The 17937-nt window shown below is 30.6% G+C and overlaps 3 protein-coding genes across 3 annotated transcripts; 2 read left to right on the forward strand and 1 right to left on the reverse strand.

The window, feature by feature from the left end:
* The first annotated feature begins 1263 nt into the window (after positions 1-1263).
* Positions 1264-2313, forward strand: LOC130900870 (uncharacterized). Its single transcript, XM_057811787.1, has one exon. The coding sequence runs from the start codon at positions 1417-1419 to the stop codon at positions 1906-1908; it is 492 nt and encodes a 163-aa protein (XP_057667770.1). The 5' UTR covers positions 1264-1416; the 3' UTR covers positions 1909-2313.
* LOC130900869 (N-sulphoglucosamine sulphohydrolase) lies at positions 1285-16329 on the forward strand. The gene is made up of 10 exons (XM_057811786.1): positions 1285-1374; positions 6036-6321; positions 7429-7640; positions 7728-7857; positions 9423-9559; positions 9883-10027; positions 11267-11505; positions 12085-12396; positions 13616-13788; positions 15946-16329. The coding sequence occupies exons 3-10, from the start codon at positions 7559-7561 to the stop codon at positions 16234-16236; spliced, it is 1509 nt and encodes a 502-aa protein (XP_057667769.1). The 5' UTR covers positions 1285-1374; positions 6036-6321; positions 7429-7558; the 3' UTR covers positions 16237-16329.
* Positions 4331-7318, reverse strand: LOC130900868 (zinc finger protein 883-like). The gene is made up of 2 exons (XM_057811785.1): positions 6482-7318; positions 4331-5887 (listed from the first exon to the last, which is right to left on the reverse strand). The coding sequence occupies exons 1-2, from the start codon at positions 6935-6937 to the stop codon at positions 4415-4417; spliced, it is 1929 nt and encodes a 642-aa protein (XP_057667768.1). The 5' UTR covers positions 6938-7318; the 3' UTR covers positions 4331-4414.
* Positions 16330-17937: the final 1608 nt, after the last annotated feature.

Consider the following 17937-nt stretch of genomic DNA (forward strand, 5'->3'; position numbering starts at 1 on the left):
ACTTCTTATAATTTTTTTCTAGTTTCATTCCTAAAGACAGAGTTGGTTTAAAAATGTTATAGTCATCAGTTATTTTATTTTTAGGTTAAGAATTATTTTTTACTTTTTAGTATAACTAACTCTAAAAGCGCGTTTCTAAACTGTATTCTATTTTTTGCTTTTTAGTTCAATTTGCTATTTTGATCCCTCTAGATGTGTTGATGGTTGCGTCTCAAGTTAATAAATGTGGTGCTGAATGCTTATGTAGTTAGCCCAGTAGCTATATCGTTCTTACTCTTATGCAAAAGATACAAAAGGAAATTGATGACTCCTGGCGAATATAATTAGATATTTTGATCGAACTATTTCATTGTAGTCAATCTCAAAATTTAAATTAAATCTGCTCGCTCAAAGTAAAGAAAAATCGTGGCCCAAAGTCACTTACCAACATACAGGTGAAACTAATAAAAGCGTGTTAAAAGATCCATACAATAACGACTTAAATCACTGTTCTGAATAAGTTGATTTTATCATACATTTAAAGGATTTATAGTTAGAATAGAATTGATATGATTAACAACTACTCCAAAAATCAGTTTATTGAAAATATCTCGTAAATGTAGAAAGTCACAAAAAAGTTCGAACATAAAATGTAGATATTTAAATTTTATATAAAATAATTTTAAATCATATTATTTTTTAAATATATGAAAGCGATGGTAAAATAACTAAATTAAAAAAATAAAATATTGGGGTTATCTGGTACACGAGATATCATAAAAAATATTTTCCATAGATAAAGGATAGTGGGATATTTTCAGTTCAGTTCAGCCCACTATCACACACATCGCTCCTATTGGTACTCTCACAGAACATACTCTATGTTCTGTGGGTACTCCTTAATGTTATAAATCCACAGATCACTAACACTATCTCTGAATAAACGTCTTGATGTTCATTTATTCTAGCCTCTTATTGGTCATTTAATCAAATGATTCGCGATGTTCATAGTAAAATGAAAAAATAGATTCCATTCAAATACATTGGAAGCGGCCAGAAACAAGCAGTAGTTTGAAGCGCAATTTCAAGTCTTTATTTTTGTTTTTCTATTCCCAACTTTTATTAACTCGATTCTTAAAATTATAATTATATTATTTTGGACCATAGAATTTACGTTTTGGGTATCTCCTGTATTATAAATTTATATATTTTATAGATAATCGTTTGCACTGAAGGGACATTTGGAGCGAGGCTAACATAAGAAGTAGAGACACAAACCAACTATATAGGATATAGGTGACCTGTGAGTAGAGGTTAAAGTATAGGTGGAGGAGGTTGTTGTATTTTTTGAACACAGCTGTCATGTGTGTATTGCTTAGATTTTAGATTGACCAGGTCAGTAATAAATCAAAATTATCTGTTTCATAAAATATAAAAATGGATAAAAATAATTTATTAGAAGTAGACATTTCTCAGTTAGAAATTGGAGAAGACAAAATAAAGGTCTGTGAAAATGATAGTGCTACATCTGAAGTAGAATGTGTAGCAGAAGCTACAAGACGATCAACTCGGAGGAAACAGCCCCCTGCGAATGATAAGAGAAGAGTACAATCCAAACCAAAAAAATTGCCAGATGATCTGAATTCTAAAATACTTATCAATTATTATTTGAATAAAAGAGTTAAAAGGCACCAAACACATTTAGAAACAATTTTTGAAGATCCAATCTCTACAGATATAATTATGAGCAGACGTAAATTTTCCAGAAGTATGCAATTTCCAATAGAAATTTCTTTAGTGAAAAATAAAAATAAAGTTAGGAAACGTAGTATGAAAGCTAAAGAGAGAGGAAGTATGAAGCCCAAAAAACTTTCAATGGAATTACTACTTGAAAAATTAGCTAATATTGATACAGAAGACAATTGTTAATATATGTACAGTTTAAAAGATATTATAACTTCAATATTTAAAATTGAATATAAACAAATTGTACAAGTGTAAATTGTAGCTCTTTTCATTATGATTAATGGAAATATGCTTATGACAACATAGTTATTCCAAATGAAAAGTTGACTATAAGATGTAAATAACTAGGCAGTATTAATGTTTTACAATTTTTAAATAGTTATTGATAATTTTAAAGTTATTTAGGCTAATACCACATGTCTATCATTTGCTTCTTGTTTATTGTGGCAATATATTGGTATCACCACTTTCTATGGTGTTAAATGTCTTAGATATCCAAAATATGTGAACCCATACTCATCAATAAGGTCAAAAATTTTTACTGATTCTAAACTTACATTAGGTAAATAAAATTTGTTTGAATATAAACTGTGAGTTAATTATTGACAAACATGTGATTTCTTAAAATTTAAAAGTATTATAAGTAATATTTAAAGAATATGTTCATTAGATGATTAAACAATCAGCTTGCTGTGATCAACTGTTCACAGAAAAAATCTATAATGAAATAGATCAGGCAGAAAAAGCGTTGAACTTTCTTATTAACTAATGTAGGTATATCATGCACTTTCTTTTGGTTTAAACAATATGAATATTTTAAATTGTTTCAGTAAAACTTTCCACTGTGTAATCATCCAAATATTAACTAGTGGACTGCTACTAACCAAACATCACTTTGGTTCCATAATCAGAATCACAAAATCTTTAGTTACTATTCTCATTACCTCTCGCATTTTTTATCTGAGCATGATATTTTTTTTGAATCCCCTAGACACCTGAAATGACTTGGTAGTGAAATTTTACGTTTAATTTGTTGATTTTCATATATTACGTCCTCCTTAGTTAAGGTAGGGCCCGCTTGGGCTAAACCCGCATTTTCGATGATGTCTCATTCATGCCCTTGAAACCTATCGTAGTTCAACCTCAAGAATTCTATTAGAAAACTAGAATGAGTTTTGATTAAATTATTATTATTATTCTAAAAAATATACCTCTGTTAATCTACAGTGGTAATTTACATAAAACTAATATTTAAAATTTCAAAAAATAATCATATTGAAATCTAGGAGGTATAATACCTCTTCTGTAACGAAGGTGTTAACTAGTATCAAAGTTTTTACCTGACGATGCTAATCCATTGTTCCTTCTCGTTTTATTATCATAAAGTATTTTACTTATGTAATTTTAACTTTGGTTATTAGTCTCAACAACTTTAGACTTTCTATGTCTACTTGCTACACTGAATAATTTTAATAATGTTCTCTCTAACAAATAAATGTCGCTTTTCTATTAAAGTTGAGCCTCAAAATGTATACACACTTCTTCATCGAACATAAGACTTCAAAAAAATTAATGCATCTCTCCTGGAAATCAGTATTTAATAATCTTATTGAAGTCTGATAATCAAATACATCCACTGTAACGCCCATATCAGTGACATTCTGGGTACTACTCTGTAAAAATGTTGCTTCTATTGAGGCATGGTCTGACTTTAATGGTTACTGCTAAGTAACACTATCTTATAAATTGTCCATTTTTCTCAATGATCAGACAATTTTAAACTTGAAATTTTTTGGTATATATTGCAGAATAGAAACTTCATTTTTGCTTCTCGCTAAAGCATTTTATCATATAATGAATATTTGTACTGCAATCTATAGTAGTAATATTCGTTTTTAACACGCTAATAGTAGCCTCATAGTAGTATGTGGATTTGTTTGATAGTGTTTGTAAATCTCCTTTGGACTAAAAGTAAGTGGCTCATTTAATCAAAAATTCGTTCGACAGATGATTCGAACCTTTTGATCTCCGTGCTGGAAATTAAGCACTTCGATAATCTTACCAACTATATCGTTATGGCTCGATATAAGTTTCGACGAGATGTAGGTATATAAGCAGCAATACCATTATAATAGGGTGGTATCATTTAAATATAGTATCGCGCTTTCATAGCATATGTAACTAAAAAGTGAAAAATAAATATCAAACTAAAAAGTTAAAAGAAAAAATCGTGGGGCGCTTCTATTCTCGTAGAATAAAAGTAGTATTTTTTTCATTAATTGTTTTAAGCTTATTTTAAAATTACTATTTAGTTTGATATGCTTTGAAAGCATGTTTTTTAGTTTTTTTAAACTACATATTTAATTGTTTGTGACTCATTATTCCAAAAGTTTTTCTCTTATTTCTATATTCTTCCTATTTAATTTATAATCTACTTTGTTATGTTTGTATGTTTTTATTTCTCTTGACGTTTCACATAAACGAATACTACACAACATTTAGGAAAATTCTTGTTTATTAAAAATATTTTCTATAATTTTTGTTTTATTTACCGTTGTTTTCCTTGAGAATTATAATTTTAATGGTAATAAAACATACTCTCTCAATATGTATATACTGTATTTTAATCAATTAATAAAAACGATAGAGAAGTATCTAAGATTAAACTATACACAATAGATTTTATACTTTATTTTAATATTTCTTCCGTGGCGCTTTCTTCTTCTTTTAATAAATTGTTTTCGTCGGTATCTTCAGTTTCTATTTCAACTAAAACTTCTTCTCCAGAATGTTGTGTTTTCATATGATCTTTAAGTGCAAATGCCCTGGCATAAGTAGCTCCACACAGCCAACAATCAAATTTTAAATTGTTTTCTCTCTTGTGGGTTTCCATATGTGCTCTAACAGCATACAGAGAAGCAAAAGGTCGGTTGCATTCTGTACAACTGAAAGGTTTAATGTGACTGTTTTTATGACCAGCCAATTGTACACTTGTTTTGAAAGTTTTTGGACAATAAGAACATTTATATGCTCTTACATCTGAATGTATAAGTAAATGATGGTTGTACACACTGTGGGATTTGAAGCGTTTATTACAGTGAGGACATTCGTATGGTCTTGTACCCGAATGAGTCCTCATATGTAGAGTAAGACAGTAACTTACCCTAAATGCTTTTCCACAAATTTGGCAAACGTGTGGTTTTTCGCCAGTGTGAATTCTTTCATGTTTAACTTTCTCATGAGGTCGGGAAAACCGTCTTCCACAATATTGACATTCATAATGCCTGTTTTGGCACTGATTACTCACATGGTCATGTAAAGCACCATAGGTGGTGAAAGCTTTTTTACAGTAAGAACATAGAAATTTTTTTGAATTATTATGAGCTTTCATGTGCATTTCAAGATTTTCTTGTGAATCAAATTGTCGATTACAGGTAGTACAAAAAAAATTGTCCTTATCAGAATGGGACTCCATATGAATTTTTTTAAATTCAAGGCCATAAGTTTCTCCGCATATATTACAAGTGAACATAGGTCGTCCATCAGGATCACCAGATCCTGGTGTGATTTCTTTACGTTTCATGGGTTCATGCATTCTTTTGTGCAATCGGAGACTTTTGAATGAAGGAAACATAGTATTGCAAATGTCACAAAGGTGTGGAGCTAGAGTGATGACCTTACTTGGTGTAGCATCTGAAGTTGGATTTATGTGAAAATTTAAATGGGTGTTAAGAGACTCTTGACTCTCAAACACTGCAGAACAATAAACACATTTATGCCTTTTTCGCATTTTACCAGGGATACAATTGTGTTTGATATAATGGTCAAATTTGGGAAATTGTAAATAACATTTAGGACATTGATGAATTTGAATTATTGAATTATGATCACTGATTTCAGCAGCCTCTTCTTCAGTTATTTTTCTAAGGTTTCCATTTTCTATTTGATAATTTTCTGTAAAAGGAGCAAGGTTGTGATTCTGCATTTCCCAAGTTGGATCTCTCGGTTCTTCATCTTGGTCATCATTGTCATCTTCAATAATATATTGTTCATTTTCATCAGCAGAATTTTGTGATAATTCAAAATTGTTTTCTTGTTCAACTTTTATGGACTGGTCTACTTCCAACTCTTGTTCACCTTCGGGATCAAACTCCTCAGTTTCCTATGAACATAAATATTATTTCAATTACATAGGTATATTAAGGAAAGAGTTATTAGAATTAATTAAAGTATCACTGCTTAACAACAATGGTTAGGTGTTATCAGTGTTAATGTCAAGAAAATTATTCATCAGAATTTTTATTTTTCAGCTAATTTAAATAATACAGAGAAATTTCATCGATAAGTCTTGATTTATAAGATTTGGAAAAAATGATGAACTAAGACTAAAATATTCTGTGGGAATAAAATTTGACTGATTTTTGCATTTAGAATAAAAATAATGAAGAGGGAATTTATTGATATGATTTACGTTCAGTGTTGTTCAAATGTATCTACTTATATTTTTTATTCTCAATTCAAATGATAAAAAGTTGAGTTATGTCATGAAGAAAAAATTGCATAATGGCATATATAGAAGAATACTTATGTTGTCATGTGAGTACAAAAAAACATTTAAGTAATGATGAAAATAGCACCGAATTTGGTTCTTAATTACGTATAAAAATATTTGCCTCCTTTTCAAGTTCTCATATATCCCTAATGGGTCATTGTATGAAGTTGATAAACTCCATCTAAAATGAAACAAGTAACTCACCAACATCACTTCTTCCCCATCATGATATTTAGCTAAATGCTCTTCAATAGAAGTAAACTGTACATTACACATTATACACATGTATGTAACTTGACCATTATCACCTTGGGTGTCAAAATTTACAGCATCTTCAGTTGTACAGTTCTCTGAATCGGTTTTACCTTGTTCTGTTTCAGTAACTTCATGAATTTCTTTATCAGAATGAACAACTGATCCTTCAGTTTCTTTCTCAATTCCATCATTATCTTGATTTTCATTTCTCCCATCCAAATTTGTCAATTGAGCATCACATTCTGTTTCTAAATGATTAGCTAATTCATTTATATTATTGAATCCTGAATTACAGATTGAACATGCTGGGTTGTTTATTACTTCGAGAATATGGTCCCTTAACAACTGACGAGATGAAAAATGTTCCCCACAACATAAAGGGCACTTCAAAGATAGCGTACCCATTATGAATATAAGTTGATTCTAATAATTTAGTTATAACATCCAAACATTGTTATTGTAAAGCTGTATGTATTAATTCGCTAAGTAATGTGTACTATTATGTATTTATTTTTGTAAACTACGATATTAGCAACAATCTTTTTCTTCTTCGTTCTTTTACTAGCTTGAACTTTGCTTCCACGAGTTTTCGAGTTGACAACGACTAACGACAAATGGTTAAAAGTAATGTGACGGCTGATATCGGCAGGACCGTAATTACATAAAATTTGGCAAATTAGTGAAAAAATGTTGTAAAAAGAACTTTATATCAATCCATTCAAAAATCAAAATGCAATGTGGTAGAAAGTAGGATAAGTTTGATAATTTCAATTTGATTATAGAACTGGTTCCAATCGAATTCACATTATATGTAAAATGTAGTCAAGCAATTGTTTTAACTATACATTAATAATAAAGCGTGATATTTAGATTCCAATGACTTACTGTATTTTTAGACTTTCTACTGAAACGATGCAAACATTTTTTACACAAAACTTTTAGTGATCTTTGTTGTCATCATCAATTTACTTCTTCATTGGTGATTATTCTAGGAACTAGTAAAAGACTTCAATTAAAATTGCAAAAATGTATCTGTTACATTTTTTTACTATTTTCATATGTGTGGATTCTAGTTTAACTAAAGCTTTGAATGCTGTTGTTATTTTGGGTAAGTAATTGAAAAAAAAAACATTAAGAACAGAGTCTGCAACTTTGATAATTCATTTTTTCATTAATTGAATATTTAATTATTTAGCTGATGATGGAGGCTTTGAAATGGGTACATACAGAAACAAAATTTGCCAAACGCCTAATTTGGATAAATTGGCAAAAGAAAGTTTAATTTTTAATAAAGCGTTTACTTCAGTGAGTAGCTGTTCTCCTAGGTAAGCAGTTTCGTAGTATAAATAGTGATAATTTTCTTTAATTTCTTATTTCTTAGACCTTTTGATATGTTTGTTTCTAAATCTTCTTGGTTTCAGGTCTCTTCTGTTTCATATTTTGATACTTAAAGAAAAGCCAAAACGTCAATTTTATCTATCTTTCAAAAATTATTTAAAAAAACTAATTTTGAAACAGAAGAGGCCTAAAATGAAAAAGATTTAGAAACCTAAATATAGTCTTAATTAGATGAAAATAATTTATTTCATGAAAATTGTTACATTGTAGTATATTGATAATTCAGTATTTTTAGTACGAAGTTAACACTTAAGATAAACTCGTATAAAAATAAGTTAAATATCTTGACAACTCTCAAATTTAAAAAATCAACATGGAAAAATTAACTGAAAAGGGAACAATTATTTGAATTAAAATATAGGTGATAATAAGTATATACCTGGTGGTTAGCAGAAAATATTAAGTTACAAACCAATTCTAATATGTACATTAAATAGCAAATTATATATCCAATTGATGCTCTTCATGATCAAGTGCCAATAAAGCAATTTCAATTATATAACTAATTTTAATCAACAAAATACATATTTCAATTTCTAAAGACTCATTAGTTCCAATTATTTTTTATATAATCCTCTTATTAGTAAATTTCAAATATATTTCTTTTTTCATTTATATAGTATCGATTAGTATATAATTTTTGCTTGAGTGAATTTTTGAATATGCATATGTTTTCCTTTAATGATTGTACAAGTTTGAAGACTCGAATAACTAACACTGTGAGACCTATCAACGTCCTGATTTTTTTTTCTATATACATCCAACTTTCAGAAATACCATTCTATAATTTCATCATAATGCCCCACTTATTTTGTGTGAGTGAATTTTTGAATATGCCTAGATTTTTCGTTAACGATTGAACAAGTTTGGAGCCTTGTATTACTAATAATATGAAACCTACCAACGTCTTTTTTTTCTACAAACATCTAACCTTCAGTAACACCATTTTATACTTTCAACTTTATGCTCCACTCAATAAAATTTTTTAAATGCATATGTTTTTCGTTAATGTTTGTACAAGTTTGGGATCTCGAATAACTAACATTGTGAAACCTATCAACGTCCCGATTTTTTTCTATATACATCCAACTTTCAGAAACACCATTCTATAATATCAGCTCAATGTTCCACTTATTTGGGTGTAAGTGAATGTTTAAATATGCATATGTTTTTCTTTAATGATGGAACAAGGTTGGAGCCCCATATTACTAACACTGGGAAACCTATTAAGTTCCTGATTTTTTCTACTTTAATCTAACGAAACACCATTCCATAATTTCAACTTAATTTGGTGTGAGTGAATTTTTGAATATACGTAGTTTTTTCGTTAACGATTGAACCTTCAAAAATACATTTATATCTACATGTAAATTAAAAAATATATTTATATGCTGGACTGTTAATGCATATGAATTAATTGAAAAGTTATGGTCACAAACTATGAAATCCTTTGACTCTTTTAGCATCTGTATAGTGTTTTTTTAATTTACAGTCGAGCAGCTTTGCTTACAGGAATGCCGTCACATCAGAATGGAATGTATGGATTACATCAAGGGGTTCATAATTTTAATTCTTTTAATAAAGTTAAGAGTATAACAAAAATTTTGAAAGATCAAGGCATTAGAACAGGTAAGAAGTTTTTCATTTATTAAGCTAATAAATAAATCTTGGAAGAACCTATTTTTATTGTTATCGAGATTTAATTATCAAAAAATATACTGTTCAAAGAGACACAATATTCAAAACATTACACAATATTCTACCATAATCAAAATATCCTCAAATAGTTCTACCTTTTAAAAACAGAGCTTTACTTCAAAAGTAATGAGTGAATAAGACAGAAATTGTTTACTCATTTAATGAGTTTGCTAAATTTTGAAAACAACTTTCATATATTCTATAATCATAGTTGTTTATAACTCTTAAATTTTTAATAAAAATTAATATTTTAGGCATTATTGGTAAGAAACATGTTGGTCCAGAAAATGTGTATCCATTTGATTATGCAGAAACTGAGGAGAATAATTCCATATTTCAGGTGGGGCGGAATATCACACATATTAAATTGTTGACTAGGACATTTTTGAATACGTCTGAGTAAGTTTAAATTTCAATTATTTTTTCAATATTATAACATTATTACTAACTTTTAATAGGTGGAAAACAGAAAGGGGTAGCCCATATTTTTACTGGCGTGTCGACGGGTTGGGGGATGACGGTACCTGACCCTTCAGAGCCAAAAAATATAATAATGTTCTATGAAAAAAATCAAATAATTTATATCTTGCAGGGTATAAATAGATTTCAATAGATATATGCCTAGTATACAGTGACACCCTTTCTTCCCCTGCCAAGTACCGAAGGTTTAAATTTAACCTTCCAGTACTTGAAAGATTACTTCAGAAACTCTTCTAATGAAACATGACTTAATCGTTTAGCTCTATTATTCATACATATTAATAACATTAGTGGGAAGGAAGGAAGTGTAAGTGAGGAAGTCATTCATGAACTTGCCAAAAAATCACAAAGGCTTATCATTAAGCTGTAAAAATCTTGAAGATTAAAGAAATAGTATGAAAACTAAAATTAAAACGAAAATAAACAATATTACAAAAATAAATAAAACTCCCTATCATTATTGTCCTTTTTTATTAATATATTGAATGGTTTTTTTGTCTTGTTACAATGTTACTCCAAGAAAGTTTCCGAACATTCTGTATCATAATAATATTTTGTGCAACCAATAATTTTGACTACGAGACTATGTCAGTACTTACTTTCTAGTTAAATAAATTAACTAACTTAAAATATGTCAAGGCTGACAATTTTGAGCCTAAGGATTATGTAGTAATTTTTTCTAAAGCTACAGATAGCACTCTCTGAAGGGACAAAACAGTTTTTTAAAGGCTACTAGACCAAAGGTTCTTCGGACTATATCCTAACCCACCGAGCAAAACTCTGGACTCGAAACTGCATATTTTGAATTTAGGATAAGGAGAATGAAGATAATGAAATAATGAAACATAAACCTGAATATTTCTTAGACATTAACAAATTATTTCAATTATTTGATTATGTGAATCCATTCTGGACTGCCATAAACACTGCCCTCACATTGTAAATGTGATTTACAATTATTCTAATCTTGAGAGTCTTTTTTTGAATCCCCAACATAGTATCAACTCCTCTCAAGATTGCCATTTTATAATAATACAGTTGAGTTTTCTTTCCCAGGATCACATATTCACAAAAAGAAAAAAATATAATTTAATATTTCATATTGTACGTATTTAGTGGACAAGGAAATAATTCAAATACTTTATATTTAATTTTTAGTCCTTTCTTTTTATATATTGCATTTCATGACCCACATCGTTGCGGTCATACAAATCCCGAATATGGAGAATTTTGTCAACGGTTTGGAAATGGTGAACCAGGTATGGGTTATATCCCCGATTGGCAACCAATTATCTACCAACCAGATGAGCTTGAACTACCTTATTTTATTCCAAATACTTGGGAAGCTAGAAAGGATGTTGCTAATCAATATACAACTATTTCAAGGCTTGATCAAGGTACTTACAAATTGAAATAAGTTAAATGCGAGATGGTAGTACAAAACTTTAGCAACTTCACCTCATATTTATTTAAACTATTTCTAATGGTGAGGTGAATTTATACACTGTCTCTTACTTAATTTATTTACACACTCACTCTAGACACTATTCATAATAACTACTTACTATTTATAATAATTAACTGGTTACTACTTGTATAATTCATTTAAATTCACCAGTTACTATTTCGTTCACTATGACATTCAAACATATGCTGACTTCTCGCTGCTAAATCTGCATGAATTTATACTAGAAAGGAATTTCTTAATAATTCTAGAAAGTAAACAAACAGACAAATAAAAACCTTATAAACAAATCGCCGCTGTGATAAGAACTTGTAGAAAAACAGTATCAAACGCTTTCCTAGATATTTGTTGCGCTTCACCAAATTTTAGACTCTTCCATTATAATCTGACAAGATCGACTTCACGGTCCATGTCATGGACATGTTAGTAATAATATATAATTTTTGCTGGTTGCTTTGATATATCTTCTGTATTAAAAACATGATGTATATTAACACAATCCCTTTTTTAGGAGTTGGCTTAATCATCGAAGAATTAAAAAACTCTGGTCATTATGATAATACTCTGATCATTTATTCAAGTGATAATGGCATACCCTTTCCAAATGGAAGGACAAATATGTATGATTCTGGAATACAAGAGCCTTTATTTATTTCATCCCCACTTCATAAAGAAAGACGAGGTCAAGTAACAAATTCTTTAACAAGTTTATTAGATATTGTCCCTACACTATTGGATTGGTATGGAATTAAAGGAGAAACTAATTCTGTTGAAGAATTTGATCATTTATATGGTAGAAGTTTACTTCCACTTCTTGTTAAAGGTATGTAGTATGCAAATGATTGTAATCCACTATCCACTTTATAAAAATTTGAAGGAACATCTGTTTTCCCATACAACTCTCTCTATACAACTCATGGTTACCACTCCTATTCTTTCAAATGCATTTTTTGGTTATGAATAATCTCAAATGAATCTGTTATGATCCATTCTTGAACTCCTGTAATGAATCAACTTAAACAATAAATTTGAATTTCCACTATAGATCCTGGTGCAAAATAAAATCTCTGAATGCTATTTCAAATATCACTGTTTATTTGGGGGCATAATGATCAAGTATCCCTTTGGCTAAATGGCTTCTCTCCCTATTACACCTAGCAAAACAGAAGAGGCATAACATTTATTTCATGATTTACGTCGACCAGTGGGGATTTTCGATTGAAAACTTGATTCTAATTCATGTAATGCTCAGGGGCTTGGTATTCTTGCTAAGTATGGGTGAAGCAATTCCGATTACTCTAGCTAGGGGAGTAAACACCTTGAACAAAACCGGTATCGAACGAGTGATGTGACTGTGTCACCAATAACCCTCCAAAAACTAGGCGATTGTAGTATCCAGACTCTGCTATTAGGGACGCTTTATTTCCTATGCTACTCTTTGGAGTAACAATGACTGAAATTTTAATAAAAAAATCATATATAGATGACCCACTTATGGAGGAACTAAAACCCTTCGCTAGGCGAGACTCATTGATCAGAATGCCACCAGTTGAAACTATGGGGCACCCAACCCCTACACGAAAAGACACCACAACATGGAAGAAAAAACAAACGGAAAGAGAAAGGCTGTAACTGACTGTATGCAACAAAAATTGATTGCAATTCATGTATTTCTATTCTTTTTACATTTCAATTATCAAAAGAGAATAGAAATTTACTTTCTATCTGCTCTTTTATTTTAATTTTTTTACTTCTGGAGAGATGTGCAATCTGTCCAGCAAGGTTTGATTTTTGGCTGGAATGTAGTTCATTTTCACACTTATAAAAATCTCAATTAATTAAGAATTGATCATTTAGTGCTAAATAATGGATCTTACAGATCTCTTACAGATAAGACCATGTCTTTTTAGCCTCCAGTCAATGGATAAATTCCCAAAGGGAAAACAAAAATTTCAAATATATTTTTTGCATTTGAATAATGACCACTTAGTGTACATTTATTTATTAATATATTTTATACATGAAATGCATTTTTCTTTTAGAACCAGATGATACATCAAAAGAAGTTATTTTTGGAAGTTATAATTTACATGAAATTACTATGTACTACCCTATGCGAATGGTTAGAACACAAAGATACAAACTTATACATAATATAAATTACTATTCACCTTTTCCTATAGACCAGGATTTATATTTGTCTCCAACATTCCAAGTAAGTTGAAAATAAATATAATCATCACTATAAATCATTAAGTCAAAAAGGAAATGAATAGATTTGGGAAAGACACATAGAAAAGGAAACCAAAAGCAATGTGTTAACTATAAAGGTAATATGTAGAATCTAAATAACAGACTAAAGCGAACAGAGTTGAAATTTTGTGTTTTTTAAACTAGAATTCGCAATGCGTTCTACTACTCAAACCATAAATGTGTGAAGATGCAATTTGAACAACGAGTAGTACGTTGTTACAGCAGTACGAGAATCGAGGTTTTCAGGTACAGATTTAATGGCAAAGCAAGCAGAGGTCAATTTTTTTGTCAGGTTTTCTATATGTATAGACCAATTAAGGGCACCGTCAATATGTAGATCAAGAAACATGATTGAATTTGAGGAACGTATTAAGTCACTGTTGAGTTTTAGAGCTGGTAAAGCTCCTTTATATGATAAAGTTAAAGTTTTCTCAATGTTTAAACAGAGACCATTCGAGTCAGACTTAATAGTAAAGAGATTTTTGCCTATGGTTAGACTGGTGTCATCTGCGAATAAAGTAAATTTACCATTAATTCGTAAGTCTGTAACATCATTAATGAATATCAAAAAAATAACTGAACCCTAAGGTACACCATTGTCAACTGGCAATTTACTTGAAACTTTTCCATTAGCTCGTACCAATTGTTTTCCATTTTCAATACTTTAGTTTATTAATAAGAACTAGCGCCGCACGTTCCGTGAGTCTTACATATTTTAATAAAAAGAAAAGAAAAAGTAATATTGCAAAATTTTTTTCTTAGGGTTTAGAATGTACCATTTTCTGACCTTTGACCTCTCATATCTCGAGAAGCCCTGAAGATATAAAAAAATTGCTTCTGGCCACCCCTGAGACTTAACCCTTTCCAACGATACCCCACTTGACTTTCTAACGTCAATAGTCTAGGAGGAGTTAGCGGGGACAAAAAAACCTTAATGTATTAAATATAAAGATTTCATGATCACAGGGCCGGATTAAGCTAGGGGCTTGGGGGGGCTATTGCCCCGGGCCCCAGGTCCAAGAAGGCCCCATCATTTGGAAAACATTTTGTATTTTTTGATGTGTTGATACCACAAATCTAACGTATTGATATTATTTTGTGAATTTTTCCGGGTTTTCGAATTCCTTAAGGGGGCCCCGTCATTATTTTAGCCCCGGGCCTTATAAATCTTAATCCGGCCCTGCATGATCAATACAATCTAAGGCATTAGTGAAATCACAAAAAACCGAAGCCGTATAAAATTTATTGTTAAGTGAGGTATATATTTCATAGGAAATCAAATCAAGATTTTATGTTTGAAAAGAAAGGGTAATAGACGGTTTTTCATTAGTCCTTCAATTATCTTCGATAGGATTGGTATAACGCAATAGGACGATAGTTACTAGTGTTATTTTTCTTGCCACCCTTGTACATAAAAACCTTAATTAATTACTAAGTGATTCACATCATGGGGTAGGAAGTCGGAAACAAATATTTACCAGAGACTTTCGAATTGCACAATCATTAGTAAGTCAATGTTAAAATCGCCGCATAGAATTCTTCTGCTCTTGGTAGACAAAAAAAAAGAATGAATTTTACATTTAGATGGCATACAAATACAAATAATATATAAATCGATAGTTTTGTTGTAAGTTATGGTAAATTCAAAAGAATTTTCTACTAGTAAAAAATCATAATTTGATACAGCTCAGAAGTCCTCGCCGGAAGACAAACAAATCGCCTACATATACATATACGGAATAGGAAGATCAGAAATAGGGAGTTCTCCGGATTGAGATTACAGTACCTATGGGATTAAATAGATATATAAAAGAGACTGTAAAAGATAAAATACAGATATCAAAAGATAAATTAGATGGAAAGAATAAGGAGACACTAATAACATAATAAACATGAAAATAGTAAAACTTTCTTTTGTTACCCTTTTTTGCTTCTTACCTTGCAGACCAGCTGAGATCCTAGTTATTTTATAATAGAGCTGAAGAAATAGATAACATAAAAATGATAAAACTTTCTTTTGTTAGAAGTAACAGAAAAACTATACAGTGTTATTATAATAAATAATATTTTAATATAGGCATGAATAAATGCATTTGGCAAATATATTTTTAATTTTTAGGATATTTTGAATAAAACCAGGACAAATGAAAACACTTTTTGGTATAAAACTTTACAGGAATATTACAAACGTCCAGAGTGGGAATTGTATGATTTGAAGTATGATCCAGAAGAACTTAATAATATTGCAAAAAAGAGTTCTCAACAACAAATTTTTAACGAGTTAAAAGAAAAATTGCATAAATGGCAAAAGGAGACCCAAGATCCTTGGATTTGTTCTCCACATGCGGTTTTGGAAGACGAGGGAAGTTTCAAACATAACCCACAATGTTTAGATTTGATTAATATTTGATGAAGTAAATTCGTTTCTCGATTTGATTTTTTAGCTCCATATTGGAAGCTGATTTTTCAAATAAGTAAAATATAGAAATTGTGGATTCTTAAACTGCTTTTTTATTTAAAACCACAATAACGTTTGATTTAATTGGAGTATAGAATGATTTTTTAGATTCCTTCTATAATCATAGATCCATGGCATTAATTTGAAAACTGGTATAATTTTATTTAGTTCTGTATCTACATTTTGTATTTTAATTGACTTTCAACATCTTTTATTTTTTATTAGAATACTTGTGATACCAGTTTTTTTCTCATTCTAAGTGTTCCTTTGATAGGTAACTCACCATCTTTTACGGTGATCAAATACCTCAAAGGAAGTAGTTTTAACATCTAACGAGTGTCCTTTGTCAAAATTAGGATTTCAATTTCGAATTTCAAAGCCAATGATTCGTGTGGAATTGCTCGGGGAAGATTTTGTTCACGTTACAATAATCGACGGTTATATGACGCCTTAAGTGAAGATTTGATTCGATCATCGGTGCGAAGGCTCCGAGCAACAAGTTCAGCAGAAAACAACTCACGACTGGTACCCAGCAGGACGTCAAGAACGAATGAATACATTGAACTCGTCGCGGCAAGTTTGCGCGATAATCCGCGTCAGTCCTTTCGCAAGAGAGCGGCTGCCTTGGGGCTTCCAAAAACTATAGTGCACGAAATATTGAAGAAAGATCTTAAATTTCATCCATTTAAAATTCAAAGTATGCAAGCGCCAATGTTGGAGCGATTTCGCACAGTGGACACTATCTTTTGGAGTTTATGAAGCCCATTTTCATTTGAATGGAAGTGTAAATTAGCAAAATTGTCGTTATTGGTCCTCTAAAAGACAAAACCCCCGCTTAAAAAATATCAACAACCACTTCACAATCCTAAAGTGACCTTTTTGTGTGCGTTTTCAAGCAGGGGAATAATTGGACCCTATTTCTTTGAAAACCGTCAAGGGCAACTAATTTCTGTAGATGGTGTTGCTTATAGGCGAATGTTTAACGATTATTTAGTTCCATCATTGAGAGAAAATCCCCACAGACACGGTTTCAGCAAGATGGCATCACACTACACACTGCTAGGGAGACCATAGCAAATTGATAAGCCGTTTCGGTGACATCCATTGGCCACCCAGGTCCTAGGATCTTACCCCATGGACTTTTTTCTGTGGGGGTATCTAAAAAGTAAAGTGTACGAAACAAGCCCGGCGACAATCTCTGAACTGAAAGGAAATATCGTTCACGAAGTCAATGGCATCTCGGCGGCACTTCTCCAGTGATAGGCAAGAAATACTGAAGCCAGGTTAAAAGAATGTGTCCGACATAACGGCCAACATTTGGACTATGTAATTTTAAAAAAATAAAAGTTGCATTTCTCTACCTTATATTGATTAAAACTAGAAATGTATATGTTCTGTAGTTTTGATGTTATATAGATTTTAAATCCTAATTTTGCCACCGGAGACCCTGTATATTTTTGATTCCATTACTTAGAGGAAACAGAATAATAATTCATTTTTCAACATGTATAAAAAGTATGACTTTACATTCCAGCTATTCAAAAAACCCCAATGGGTAGCTTAATTTCCTTGCATAGAAATAAATGGATAATTTGCAATTAAGCTAAAAGTTTGAAGAGCTTTAGGTTTATTTAACGGAATGAACATTGTTGC

The sequence above is a fragment of the Diorhabda carinulata genome, chromosome X (assembly GCF_026250575.1).
Source record: "Diorhabda carinulata isolate Delta chromosome X, icDioCari1.1, whole genome shotgun sequence".
Lineage (NCBI taxonomy): Eukaryota > Metazoa > Arthropoda > Insecta > Coleoptera > Chrysomelidae > Diorhabda > Diorhabda carinulata.